The 15,535-nt window shown below is 40.4% G+C and overlaps 1 protein-coding gene across 6 annotated transcripts in view; it reads left to right on the forward strand.

Moving 5' to 3' along the window:
• Positions 1-15,535, forward strand: part of DENND1A (DENN domain containing 1A) — a 525,768-nt gene that overhangs the window by 13,410 nt on the left and 496,823 nt on the right. For all 6 annotated transcript variants that reach the window (XM_075184725.1, XM_075184728.1, XM_075184727.1 and 3 more), the window contains exon 2: positions 1,843-1,913. In XM_075184725.1, the coding sequence (XP_075040826.1) occupies positions 1,843-1,913 (71 nt within the window). The remainder of the gene's footprint in view (positions 1-1,842; positions 1,914-15,535) is intronic.

Raw genomic sequence — 15,535 nt, forward strand, 5'->3', positions numbered from 1 at the left:
CGCTCACTGCGATCGTCCAACGATCGTCGCCTCTCTTCCCCTCTGATTACCTCCTCTCACGCACGTATCCAAGACTTCTCCCGCGCCGCTCCCATCCATTGGAACAAGCTCCCCCGCTCCATCAGAACTTCCCCTAATCTGTCCTCTTTCAAACGAACATTAAAAACCCACCTTTTCCTTAAAGCCTTCCAGTCTCATGCCTAAACTCCCACCGGTCGGCTACCTCTCTTTCTCATCTCTTCTTCCCTTCTCCCCCTTCCTCCCGTCTCTCCGTCTCATCCATGTGTCTATCTGTCTTCCCCTCCCTTTAGATTGTTCGCTCCTTTGAGCAGGGCTCTCCTACCTTCTGTTTCCATCACTTTTAACTGCGCTCTCCAGCTACTCAGCTCACCTCCTCTCAGTCCCTCTGCCCTCTGTCTCCTCTCGCTTCTCTCCGCTCCCCTCAGTGACTCTCAACCTGTCATCCGTGCCCACCCTCTTGGGCCATAGTTACCTGCCTGTACTCACTTTTCCCCTCCCTCCCTCTCTTTCATGCTGTGCCTGAGCCCCCAGAGTTATAGTGCTTACTGTTACTTGTACTGTGCCATTGTTTGTCCTTGTACGGCGCTACGGATACTTTGTGGCGCCCTATAAATAAAAATTAATAATAATAATAATAAAATACTACATGTCATTAGTTTGGCAAGATATCATTTGTTTTTATGTTGAACTGTTCTTTTTTGAAGAATATTCCATAGGAATAGACCAATGTAAACATAGATGGTTTTAAGTGTAGTAATGATAATGGTTGATGAATTGCATATACCAAGCAATAAAACTGTAAAGCTTTCAGAATAGCATTCATCATCATAATTATTATTACGTTTTTTTTATATAGGGTCGCCAATTCCGCAGCACTGTACAGAGAATATTTGTCACTCCCGTTAGGCCCTGCCCCATTGGAACTTACAGTCTAAATTCCCTAATATATATTTGTAACGAAAACAGTTCCCTCCCCCTGCATTTTTTGTTTTTTAAAGTATTTATTTTCTTTGTGTTTGGAGATGGCACTTGGTGTCTGACAAATGATTTACTATTTGTCCCATGGCGTTGAACCAGTGTTGGAGAAACTGCGTAATGGTTGTGACTCACTACCATGGACTTAATCAGGCAGATCACTGAAATTCATGTCCATACCAACCCATTTGCACCACTCAAGAACAACTAATTCAAGTCCACGAGTAATTCAACGCATAAGCTAATAATGCATATCTGCAATTCAACCTCATTCGTAATTTGCAAGGGGCTAGAAAAAATCCAACCAAGCCCATCTTTACACAGTCAAATGTGGTTTGTCTTGTCTATGGAATATATCTCGACGATGGTAAATAACACCCTAATTTAAGCACCAAAACTTGGGACCAATGGTATTAGTTTAACACCTCGTTCCCTCCGGGCACAATTTAGGCCCACACTACTCACTTTGAGACCACAACAACCTCTATAACTCCCCCAAACCTCATGTATCATTGTATAACTTGATCTTTATTACTAGCCATTTAGACGTATGCAAAAGGTAAATTAATGAATTAAATTGAACTATACACATCTGTTCTGTTCTGTCCTACATAATAAGTTACTGATATTTTGTCTCGTGACATGCGTCTTTTTTTCAATTGGTAACTGCTGCTTCAATAAATAAAAACAAATGTCTTGTGGCTTCTCCTCATTTGAATTAGTTAATGAACAATCAATCCAAACAGCCCAGTTTTATTTGTTTGACTGCTTTTTTTGATTTATTTAATTCCAAATCTTGCAGACAGTAACTGCAGCTTCCTAATAAAAACATACATCTTCTTTCAGGCAAAACCCAGAGACCACATTTGAAGTTTACGTAGAAGTAAGCCGTCCTGGAACAAATGAATCCAAAGAAGGTATTTGGGTTTTTTTTTATTCTAAACTTTCATGTTTTGTGTACATATTTCCTCAGTTACTGACAATAACCGTAAAAACATGTTTGGTTAAACTGTTGTTGTAAGACAGAGTGGTGTAAATGCTCCAGAGTGCAGGGGAAGTCGGGGGAAGAGCAGCAGTCTGGGGAGAGTGTTTTATGAAGCTTGAAGTCGCTATTATTGCACAAATCCCAGCAGAATCTAAGTGATGTAATCCTTACACTGCCAAACTGCTTGAACACCCATTTTCAGAGCTTGTAAAGTTAAAACTGTATGTAAGACAGTCACTGCAGACTAGCTTCTGCCAGGAGAGGCTGTGGTTTTGTATAGGCAGGTAAGATCACACACACAGGGCAGCTGAGCATCCTGTCTTTTAGATCTTGATGTGTGGGGGGCTCTTGAGGGATGCAATTAATGATGTTATGCAGACTGGATGTGGCTCTCTGGGTGTAATAGAGTATCTTTAGGGAGATGGCTCCCTGCTCTGCCAAGCAGCTGTGTTAGACAAAGTACCCTCCGGTACTGAAGCTTCACCTTGCTTCCACACTTCTGAACAATGCTTGTACAATTATCCTTCAGAAGGATGCTGTGCCTGTCACATGTTCAGAATTTTGAGCAATGCTGTTACTTTTAATCTTGCACACTCATCCTCCTGAAATATACTTCTTTTTCTGAATGGCAGATGCATGACGTTATAGAGCTACCTTTTCTTATAAATGGTTTTGCATTTGTATTGTTCTAAAAGTTGCACTTTCCTACCTGCTCTTTGTGAAGCATGTTGCATACTCACCTTTTTTCTCTGATGTGCTTTCTCTTCCCTTGGAATGATACCACTATAACCCTAGTTTGCTGATTTTTCGGATGAAATAATCACCTTTTTTATAGTCACATTTGCACTCACTAATCTGATTAAGGGTGGCTGTTCTCATTTTTGCCCGTTTCTCGTGTAAGATGCAGTTCCTTGTTCTTAGCTTCTGAATGTCATGCATATTTGTTTAAATATCCGTATTTTTATTTTTATTTCTGTGTCTTGATCTCGTCATCATTTTCACAAGGTATTGTGTAATCTTGCGAGCAGAGTTCTCTTACCTCTGTCTGTATGTATTACCCAGTATTGTTTTATTATTGTTTGTTCCCAATTGTAAAGCGGTACAGAATCTGCTGGCACTATATAAATAAATGATAATGAAAGTTTAACAAACTGGCATTTCAACCTCCTAAAAATAATTCTTATTTAGCTTTCACGTGCAATAATCAATTAGATAATTTTTTCATGAATTTACTCATTCAGATACTATGTTTATTTTATTGTTTACTACTTTTATAGTTGAAGCCCCAGCTTACTCAGCCCTTTTCTTTTCCCCATGGCTGCTAGTGCTTGGGAAAGTCTTGCCTTTAAAAGCTGTGTTCAGGTAAGCCTTTAGCCCAGATAAAAAAGCATAGCATTTGATCATGTTAGGACTGACCAGAATGGGAGGGCTTTGGCATGAGTTGGTCAGCTTAACATATATTGCAATGTGAGAAATATCGTTCAGCTTAATAAGTCTGCTTACTTAATTCACCGGATTGCATAAAATTACTCCATAACAACTGCCTTTTAATTTCTCTCCTCGGTCTTCGTCCAATCAAAATACTAGAAGGAATTGCTCCAATGCCATAATTTCTCCTCTTGTTGTTGCTAAGTAGAATTCAACTTCTTGGATATATTGGCTGATCAGTTATTGAGCTTTGTCAGTTGAATAATATGGTAAAATAAAAGTTTTAACGAGCTTGTTACTTCCTTTTTTGTGTTGCTTCCTTTTTTGTATTACTATGTAGATTTTTCTAACTTAAATCTAGCCAGGTATGGTAATATTATCTACTTAGATCATAAACTATAGGTATACTGAAGAAATTCAATGTGTCGGATACAGAGACATTATATAGACACATATATATCTGGCTGATTCTTGTAGTAACTCGCCAAAGGTCACAGTAATAGATCATTATTATATAAATATATTAATAAACATGCTAATTACAGGCAATATTAATAATAATCAAAAATATTTTTTTCTCAATCTCAGATGCATGACAGAATAAATCGATATACTGCTAAAAACCTTACAAACAGTAAAGTGAAAAAACATTTTCAATATCAATTGATTTATCCATATACATATATATCAATTGTACCCAATTACATATGCATATAATAGTACATGTCCTCCTATGTAGACATGTATCCATATGTATAAATTACGTACAGAAGGAATCATTCATATATTATTCAATTCCAAGCTGTCATTCAAACCGTGAGGCGATAACGTTCTAAGTTTAAATATCCAATAAGCTTCACGTTTACATAAATTCACAAATCTGTCACCCTCTCTTTTGGTATTTTCAATTTGTTTAATAGCTTTAATTCTAACATATTTCGGATTACCATCCTTGCATTTGTTGATATGTTCAGACAACGTATGCGTTTTTACGTTCCTAATAATATTTTGTCTATGTTCAAGAAAACGCAAGTACATTGGTCTGATGGTGCGTCCTATATATTGCATACCACATTTACATTTTATAAGGTATATGACATAATTGGACCTACAGTCCAATGATTTAGTTATAGAGAAAGTTTCGTTGGGTACAAAAGATGTAAATTCCTTAGCTCCATGGTCTACTGATTTGCATGTTGGACAACGTTTTCTCCCACATCTGTAGAAACCAGACGGTCTGTTACTGAGCCAGCTTAAACATCCGTTTGGTGTCTGGTCTTTGTCAATATCTGATTATTAACTTGTCTTGGTGTCGATACGATTTTTTCTCTAGATCTTAGAAAATGGCTTGTTGCTATCCTTAAGGTTACGTGCCTTCCTAAAAACAATATTTTTCCCTTTATTAATTTGGGTGCCAATGAGATCATCCATTTCGAAAATGTTTGCGTTCTTGACAATAATCCTCCTAATATCTTGCGCAGAATTATTGTATTGGGTCACGAATACTAATGACCTATCCTGAGGTTCATTTAAAAGTACTTCTTTATGGACCAATAATACACTTATATCTAGCTGTTCTACCTCTTTTTCAACGTTTCCAACAATGAACAGGGGTAACCCTGTTTAATAAATGACTGATGTAACGAAGCGGCTTGCTCTTTATAATCTAAGATTTCTGAGCAGTTTCTGCGTATTCTCAAGAATTGCCCTTTGGGTATGTTCATCTTCCATTTTCTTGCATGTCCACTCTTAAAATGTAATTAATTAAATGTATCAACATCTTTAGTAAACGTCTATGTGGCAATATTGCCTTTGGTGACATATAATGATACATCTAAAAAATGAATCTGTGTTTGACTTCTGATACTTTTAAATCTAAGGCTGAAGGTGTTCTCCTTTAGATGAGATATAAAAGAGCAAATGGAGTCCTCGCCTCCATCCCAGATGAAAAATATGTCATCAATATATCTGCCATATAGAACCAGGCCCGCCCCAAGCTGCGAATCCCACACATAGTGCTCCTCAAAGAGGCCCATGTATAGGTTCGCATAGCTCGGAGCGCACCTGATTCCCATAGCCGTACCCTTGGTTTGGAGATAGAAGGTTGAATCAAAAATAAAATAATTATGCTCCAAGATGAACTGTATGGAAGCTAAAATGAATTGCGACAGTTGGTCATTCATAGCAGTATCTTGTTTTAAGAAATATTCCACTGCTTCTAATCCATATTTATGTGGAATGTTCGAGTACAATGTTTCAACATCGCATGTGAAAAAACAATAAGAATATTTCCATACTACACCATTTATTAATTGTAGAAAGCTAGTTGTATCTTTCAAATGTGTCTTCAGAGTGAAAACAAATTTCTGTAAATGGGTGTCGACAAATCCCGATAAGTTGCTCGTAAGAGACCCTATGCTGGAAATAATTGGTGGAGATTTTGGGTCTTCATGAATTTTCGGCGGGTGGTAATACGTAGGTATAACTGGATATTTTATATATATATATATATATATATATATATATATATATATATATATATATATATATATATATATGAAATTATATACATCCTTTGTAATCACTCCTTCTGACAACGCATCATCAAGGAGGCAATTAAATTCCCGACAAGAAGGCAATTAAATTCCCTCTGATATATAAAAGGGGGATCTTTATCCAATCTCGTATAGAAATTTGTATCAGTTAGCTGTCTTAGGGCTTCTTTTATATATTCCTCAGTATTTTGCAGGACTATACCGCCGCCTTTATCAGCTGGCTTTATAGTGAGTGTGTTATCTGAAATTAATTTCTTCAGAGAAAATCTTTCACAGCTTGTTAAATTATCTTTAAATGCTTCCTTGTTTACTTGACTACATAACACTCTGAAGTCCTCCCATCAATTTTTTTATAAAAGCTTTCAACAAGGGGGCCCTTATATTGCAGGAGAAATTTGATTTATTTTTCAATATCTTTATTAGAGCTGAGGATTCCACACTATACATCTTTATACATCTATGGTTGGATTATTTAGGGATTCTGACGCTAAACTTTCAAGTTCTTGTAAGGCTGGGTAATCATCCTTATCTAAAATAATGGGTATTATATAAAGATATGGGAGTGATTGCAGCGCCACTGAGTTTTCAACATATACAGAAAATATATACTAAAACTGACTTTGCAGTATCCGTAATGTTCATAAGCTGTGAGAAGTTTTCAAACTCTCGATCTATTGAAAATAAACTTACAGTAGAAGTGAAACTGGCATTCCCGTAGCGGTTACTTGTAAGATAAATCGTCTGTTTTCTCGGGAGTGTTCTTTATAAGTCCTTGTATGTCCCGGATATACAGCTACTGATTGTTACTGAGGTCTGTCCTATCTTCTCCTCTCAACCATAAATCGGAGGGAAAGAAAGGAATATACTGATGTAGTATGTAAAAACATATTTTTATTCTAAAAGCATAAAAAACCGGGATACAAATGCCCGTACCAGATGATGTATAGGTAGCAATCACAGAGAAATCAGGTAGATTACAAGATGACCCAACGATATGCCCCAAGATGTTATAATCACCAAATGGAGATACTGAGCAGTCAATATCACCGTCCACACTGAACCTAATAATGGGTGTCAATTGGTCTCCCATGTTTTTCTTAGAGCGCTTATTATCTGTTTATTTGCACAAAAAGGGCTTTACAGGCAAGGATATTGCTGCTAGTAAGATTGCACCTAAATCAACCATTTATCGGATCATCAAGAACTTCAAGGAGAGAGGTTCAATAGTTGTGAAGAAGGCTTCAGGGTGCCCAAGAACGTCCAGCAAGTGCCAAGACCTTCTGCTAAAGTTGATTCAGCTGCTGGATCGGGGCACCACCAGTGCAGAGCTTGCTCAGGGATGGCAGCAGGCAGGTGTGAGTGCATCTGCACGCACAGTGAGGCAAAGACTTTTGGAGAATGGCCTGGTGTCAGAAAGGCCAGCAAAGAAGCCACTTCTCTCCAGGAAAAACATCAAGAACAGACTGATTTTCTGCAAAATGTACAGGAATTGGACTGCGGAGGCCTGGGGTAGAGTCATTTTCTCTGATGAATCCCACTTCAGATTGTTTGGGGCATCTGGAAAAATGCTTGTCCGGAGAAGGAAAGGGAAGCACTACCATCAGTCCTGTGTTATGCCAACAGTAAAGCATCCTGAGACCATTCATGTGTGGGGTGCTTCTCAGCCAAGGGAGTGGGCTCACTCACAATTTTACCTAAGAACACAGCCATGAATAAAGAATGGTACCAAAACATCCTCCAAGAGCAACACTATTGGCCTTTTGGCTAAGATCAAGTGTAGTTCCTGTCTTAGAAGGGGTAAATCCGAATGCCCTGGAAGGAATGGGTCTCCTTGGTCTGATGCCAGAAGGCAGGTGGTGACTTGGTGGCTCGAGGTGTCTGTCCCTTGGGGGGACAGGGCCTGGAGGTGACCTGAAAATGCATAGGTGGTGGTGGTCCATTATCACATGCACAGAGCACAATACACTAAGAGCGAACCCTGCACCACATTTCACGGTCATGAGGCTGGGGCTTATGGGCACTTTTTTTATTTTTTTTCAACGTATAGCACTTATGCACTTTTTGCACGGATTTCATTTTGAGTGATTATTGTTTGCACGATTTGGGTTTGGGTTTTTACCCTAAGGGGAACCCCTCTCCCTCAGTTGTCTGAGACTCCTTATGGGGAGAGTTGAAGAGCCAGTCCCCCGGTGAAAGCTTCGGCCAACCTCTGGGTAAAGGGGACTGCCCGACCCTTGCGGCAGAGGTAGACCCTTGCCCTCTAAGCGGCCTTATGGCTCCGAGGGTCGGGGATGTAAAGGGGCACGCCCTAGCTTTGGTGAAGGGGTGTCCGAAGATCTCTGTCCTCCTAAGAGGCCTTTTGGTTTCGGGGGATAGGGAGCAACGGGGCCCTTTCCTTTTTGGGAAGGGTCTAAAGGCCCAAGCCCCCAGCACTGTTTTTCACGGCACTGGGTGATTGGAGCACCGCACCTCGGGCTTCAAAAGGACTTGTGGTTAATATTCAAGAGGCGGGTGGACGAACAAAAACCCACAAATTCTGACAAACTCCAAGCATTGATTAGGCAAGAATCAGCGGCCATCAGTCAGTATGTGGCCCAGAAGTTGATTGACAGCATTCCAGGGCAAATTGGAGAGAAGGGTCAACACTACAAATATTGACTCTTTGCATAAACTTAATGTAATTGTCAATAAAAGCATTTGACACTTATGAAATGCTTGTAATTTTATTTTATTTCAGTGTACCATAGCAACATCTGACAAAAGAAGCAGCAAATCTTGTGAAAACAAATACCTGTGTCATTCTCAAAACTTGGCCATGACTTTAGTTGCAATCATGGAGTGTAAATGTGGCCCAGCGGTTGTGGCAAGGGGGCAGCGCTGTTAATGAAAAAAATATCCTGCAAAAAAGAAAATACTTACCTTGCGGTCACGTCAGCTGGCGCTTCGGCTCCCTCCCTGGTCTCCTCCTCCGTGCGGTGCCCGCAGTGAATGTCGGGGTGACGTCATCACACCCAACATCCATTGCGTAGCGCAGCACAGAGGAGTCACCCACGCGAACTATCAGCAGCAGTGAAAGATTATCCAGTATCTTATTGTTGTTACTCTGAATTTGGACTTTCTGCACCATGCAATTATGAACTAGCTGTGTTCTCTGTATGTATCTAATATAAATATTAAGAGATGATTGTATTTTTAATATTTTAAACCATTTTAAATGTGCAGTGCTTAGTAGGGTGAAATTATCACCCACTGTTACCCTCATCGGAGGCTGCTCCTTGAGCCATTTTTCCCGCCACCCTATCTTTAAATCTCTGTAGATTTCTATTAGTCCTCCTGATGCTACCTATATCGGTGACCATTTCAAACTGGTCAATAAAAAAAAAGATTCATGGGTGCAGAAAGAGAGGAACAAAAAGTTTTTGGCATTTAATTCCCCGAACCCCACTAAGGGGCAGATGCAGGTAAGTTAAATTGCAGCTGGTAATGGGACTACTGCTTTAATCATGATTCTGCAACAGGTTTCCTAACTCTTACTAACTTCATTTCCAAGTAAGTTTAATATGTTAACTATGTTTTCTATGTTTATTTGGATGATCAGCTATCGTTAGTGTTAGTGTATTTTATGTGCGGCCCAAACCAACTCGTCGTCTTCCAATGTGGCCCAGGGAAGCTAAAAGGTTGGACACCCCTGATATAAACCAAAGGTTTCAAATGTAGTGCCACAGAAACTTTCCGGTAGCTATTTTTCTAGCTGAACCCAGACCTTTAAATTACAACATTTACTACTTTAAAATATTTGTGTAAAGAGTGTTCTAATACATCTGATGTAAGAAGGCGGTACTTGTACCTGTAATATTGGTAGTAGATATAAAATTCATAGAAGAGCATTCTAAGAGCATTTTAAGAACATTTATATGACGTTTCCACAGGCATGGATCTTTAGGTTTTTTTTGTCCAGTAATGGAAATGATTTTCTAAAAGCACAGTGAAGAGGCCTTACAGAATATGGGCATCTAGATATTTTATATAGAAAGCTATCCATTTAAAATTATTCTATTTATAATTATTAACATTGGTTGTAAATTGAATAGATTGCTAGATAAGAGAATGAAATGTTTCACTAATGATCGCTACGTCCTATGTGGGCGAGAACTAATAAACAATAATCAACAGCAAGAAATGCCAGTATATATTCATCATTGCCTACAGATATTCTTGTAGTAGTCTGATCTTTTCTCATATACCTAATATGTCTAATAACACAAAAGTAAGGGGGAAGTAGCAAGAAATCCTATTGTCACCAACGATTTTTCAATGGACATATTACCATTGTCATGGTAACTCGTTTAGGAACTGGTTACACTGCCTCTGAACTTGAATTTTATCTAAAACAATGTGACTAGTTCCTCTAGTTGATTAAATCTCTCATAGTGATCTATGCAATTCTAGCTTAAGCCTGTAACCTGATTATTGCAGTTTGTATTCATGTATCCAGTGGTACACTTTAAGAGATCACAAAGTAATTAATCACTACAGTCATAAGTGATAATTAACATTGAAATTTATACCGTTGCACGTTTTATGAGCACCAGTTTGCAAGTGGTAAAAATTGTGCCCTGATCTGCCTATTCAGAACAGCTTCCACGCCCTCAAGTCACTGCTCCTGGCACTCTGTGCTAGTATGGAAGGCAGAGAGCTGTAACTTGCAGGTGGGAGGCGGTGCTCATCATTAGCATGTGAAAGTCCTGTCACTACTGGTCAGGGCTGTGAATGACAGAATTGCAGGCAGAGTTTTGTCCTATTTTACCAGCTGCATATCGGGAGTGCTAACTTTGGGGTCACATCAGAGACGGCTGGGTGGGAAATGAAAGAAAGCAATGCTTACTTTGATTAGTTTTTTCGGTGTTGTTTTTTTTTTTTAATCACCTTAAACATGAATGTAAATCTACATTTGCCACTAAAGATAGGCAGGTCCTTTTTTCATAATTTGTGAAAAAGGCACCCATAAATGTGTGCTGGGTCGTAGACATCTCAAGATGCACTGCACCTACAGCTTATACCGGCGGTTCCCAAAGTGTGCGCTGCCGCGGCGCTGTCACTGGGGTGCCGCGGGCCAGCCATAAAAAAAAAAAGGAACACAGAAACTTACCATTCCGCCGGGCGCCGGGACCCAGCAGCCTCCTCTCTCCCGCAGCTGTCACTGAATATTGACGTCAGTGACAGCTGCTGCGGGAGAGAGGAGTCTACTTGCGCCCGGCGGAATGGTAACTTTCTGTGTTCCTTCTTTTTTTTATGGCTGGCGCGGGGCAGAGTGAGTGGGACGGAGGGCAGAGTGAGTGGGACGGAGGGCAGAGGAAGGGGACAGTCTGACAGAGGGCAAAGGAGGGGGACAGAGGGCAAAGGAGGGGGACAGAGGGCAGAGGAGGGGGACAGAGGGCAGAGGAGGCAACGTGAGAGAGGGCAGTGTGCCTGGTTGCAGAGGGGGCAGTGTGCCTGGTTGCAGAGGGGGCAGTGTGCCTGGTTGCAGAGGGGCATTTTTGCACACAACTAAATAAGTATTTCTGTCGTGACCTAAATACTTATTACAATTTTTTGACCCAACTAGTTCTAAAACAGGACTGCTCAGTAATTATTTTGGAGGGGTGCCTTGAAAAAATTTGGAGACTCTAAGGGTGCCGCGAACTGCAAAAGTTTGGGAACCAATGGCTTATACGCTAGGTTTACCACAGGCTTTCATAAATCCACAAATGTTTAGACACAACCAGGAAATGTTTAACAGATCATCATAGATCATCATACAGTAGATATATTACTCTTTCTCGCCTACAAATGAAAGTAGCAAAATACACGCACAAAATAGAGGGTACGTGCAAAAGATGTGCTTCTGACAGGGGTGGATCTAGAATTTTTTTTTTTTTACCCGGGGCGATTTAGTCCCCGCCCCCTTTTTGAAAACTAAGACTGCCTACGCCTGCACACTATGTGCAGGTCCGTTCGGCAGAGACAGGCCGGGAGAGTGTGCTGCCGGGCTATTCTGATCACAATCGGAGCAGCCGGGCAGCACACTCTCCCTTCCAGTCTCTGCCGAACGGACCTGCACATACTGTGCAGCCGTGGGCAGCAAGCCTCTGCTAGGGGGGGCGATCCCCCTGGATCCGCCACTGGCTCCTGATGGCTGTATATGCATCTCGGTTCTATTCTGCCGCATTTGCGGAAACATACCCTTACTGTACTCTGCCTATGTTAGTCGGCTCCTCCTTTACAGTTGTAAAGAAGTGCCAGTGTAGATATGTGCAACTCTGCATGCATGCATGTAAGTGTGGCTTGTTTTCTGACCATGCGCAGTAGAAATTTGTGTATTTCACACTACACGAGTGGGTGTATGTTCATCTGAGCATCAGGTCCAGTATGTTTTAACCATTATTTTTCATTTGAATATTGTTACCTTATCCTTCTAGGGAGTAGCAGGTGAGTGACTGCTTGTTGTATCCTATAGGAAGTGGGTCTTCATTTAAATCTATCAGTGTCGGCGTTCATAATAGGATACTGCATTTTGATGATATTATTTAAGAGGACAAATAGTAATTGAAAGTGTTACTGCATTGTGGTCCGAGTCAAACTGGCCATGAAGGGGTTATTAAGCCAGTATGCCATTCATTCCCTGTTGGTGATTTGTAAGGGAAATGCAGCTTATGTGTCAAGACAAAGCTTGTAAAAGGTCTTTTCACAAACTCCAACACACGTTTTCTCCCTTCACTTCTAAACATCCTGCTTTGTTATAAAGAGAGATGACTCTCTTCCACAGAAATCTATTAACTCCAGAGCAGTTCATCATTGTTTGCGGGCAAAGGACTCCATTAGCATCTGAAAGGCTCGCGCTTCCCATAATCTTGTTCCTACAGGAGTCTGGGAGCAGCTGAAGTACTTCCGTCTTTACTCTAGGAATAGGTTTGTGTGCATGACTTTCTGAATCTGGTGACGATCACAATGATTGGCTGTAGCTCAAACCGATTGTAAAGTTTTATTCCCAACGCTAACATCAAGTGGGCGGGTCGTATCCCATAAGTTTCTGCTTCATTGGAGGCAGATTTATTTCTGTGATTGATAGCTGAAACCAACCCTTTATCTCAGACATTTGTACTTTATGCATATTGGGGAATGAGGAAATTGTCATCACTGTAGTTTTCCCATTCACAATGGAAGTCAACAGACTATAGGAGGGAACTGTAATAAATGGACATTGTGTAGAAATCTGACCTATTCTGCAGTCATTGTAGTGGCTTGATGTCGTAAACCCATTATTTAATATTCCTATGTATCAAAGCCTTTGAATAACTAACACAATATACTAGAAGCCTCACAAGCAGTACAATGTGAAGTAGGACATACCTCCCAACTGTCCTTGCAGTCAGACCAAATCCTGAGTAAGCGGGACAGTCACTCACCAAGTTCAGGACAGTTGGCAGACTGTCCTGGTGTCTCCTACCTGTCTTGTCATTGACACCACTTGTGCTTGCTGGTGTCTTTTAGATCAGTTGCTGCTTGTCTGGATCCTGGAATGTTTGGGGCCCTATTTGGAAAAAAAATGGGTACATGAAATTTAGAAAACTCCAACCAGCACCGCTGTTAAATCAATATAGCATCCACGGTTTAAAATTAGGCCTCACTCCAGCCCCAACATTAAAATAATAGTATTCCCATTTAATAAATAAACCTATTTTCCTCCCTACATACAGCCCCAACAATAAATTAATAGGTATATTTATGAAATGTAAATACTATTTCCTGCAACCATCACTGCCATTAAATTCATAGTCACATTTAATAAAGAGACCTAATTCTCCTGAAACTCACCCCAACATTCAATAGCCCCCAAACCACCCCATCTTAAATTAATAGTCCCCACTATTACATTGCCCCACCATTACCCTGCAAACAAAATAGCACCAATTAATTAGCCACCATCTACCTCATACACACTACATTGCCAAAAACTCTCTGTGCCATCATACACACATTGCTGTGCCCCTTCATCATGACCACGCTATGCCCCTTATGATCACACTGCGTCCTCCATGCTGCTTTTGCCCCTTCATCACCCTGTGCCATGCTGCTCCCCCCTTCTTCATCCGCCTGTGCATTTTATCCCTCCCTCCCTTTCTTAATCACCCTGTGGCTTGTATCTCTCCATCCCCCTTTCTCTATCCACATGTGCCTTGTATCTCTCCCCTCCCCCCCTTTAAAAACCCCCCTGTACCTCTCTGCATTCCGCCACTCTTTTACTTACCTCTGTATTGCCTTCTTTCATCTTTGTTTTTATTTTCTTCTCTTTTCTCTCCTCGCTCTTCTGTGCGCCGCTCCTCACTGAATGTCGGGCGTAACGTCACGCCTGTCATACAGTTCAAATAGGAGGGGGGGAAGAGGGATGCCGGCGCCCCAATCATTTGAGTATTTGTATACTCACATGATCATGGTGCCGGAGCCCCCCGCCACCCCACTGCGCAAGAAAAAAAAAGGATTAAAAAAAAGTAAATAAAAGAAAAAAATAAAAAAATTTAAAGGAGCGAGGACGGGGGGCTCCATCGCCGCAATCATGTGAGCATACAAAAACTCATATGATAACTGCGCAGGGTACCGGACCGGCCCATACAGCCATCAGCCCTTCTGTCAAATGCAAGAAGTGCCAGATGGCCAGTTCGGCCCTGACTTACACTGTTTAGCTCACTCACATTCTTTGTATTGCCGATTGCCAAATAATTAGTTTACTGTCCTGCTACAGACTTGCAAAACATTTCCCTGTTCATTTTATTTTTCTTTAAATATTTTGTAAGCCTTATGGGTATAAGATATTACAATTTATATTTCTGTACATGTGTACTTAGTTACAAGTAAGGCGTTAATATGATCAGCACTTACCAGACTGGTAAGTGGAACTAGTAATACCAAAATGTCATAACGAAGAGAAGGTAAGTGCTCCCTGCAGAAAGAACTATGCAGCTTCTATAAATTATTAATACATAGATTAAACAGATTCAAAAGGGAGTCAGAATCACAAATAGGTTGCAATGGATTAAATTAAAATAGGCAGCAGTTAGGCCTTAAAGTACACAATGTGAAGACTGAAATGCACATACGTAGTGGCTGTATATTTTAGTGCAATCTCCTATTAGTTGAGGGTTAAGTATGTAAAATTGTACAGTTTCCTGTATAGTATTTGAGGGTTAAGCATACAATTGTATTATGTTTGAACTGATGGTTGTTTGTAAAAGTATTAAAAAAAAAATTCAAATAAATAAAATTTCCTAAACTAAAATTGAATTGAGAATAAGTAAAAATAAAACAAAATAAATATAGCAGATGAACACATACAATAAATATACAGAATGAAGAGCAGACAATGATTATAGCTCTCGAGAGAAATATAGCATTTGGGATATAGGATTCGTTGGCAAGTACGGGGATTGAAGTACTTTGGGTGGAGTATGGTGGAAGTTCTTACTCGAAGCAACTTTCCCTACCGCATCTTGTGTCCTTTCTTCCCTGTAGCATTTGATGTTGCAGAGTCTGTCTG

Source organism: Mixophyes fleayi, chromosome 9, assembly GCF_038048845.1.
Source record: "Mixophyes fleayi isolate aMixFle1 chromosome 9, aMixFle1.hap1, whole genome shotgun sequence".
NCBI lineage: Eukaryota > Metazoa > Chordata > Amphibia > Anura > Limnodynastidae > Mixophyes > Mixophyes fleayi.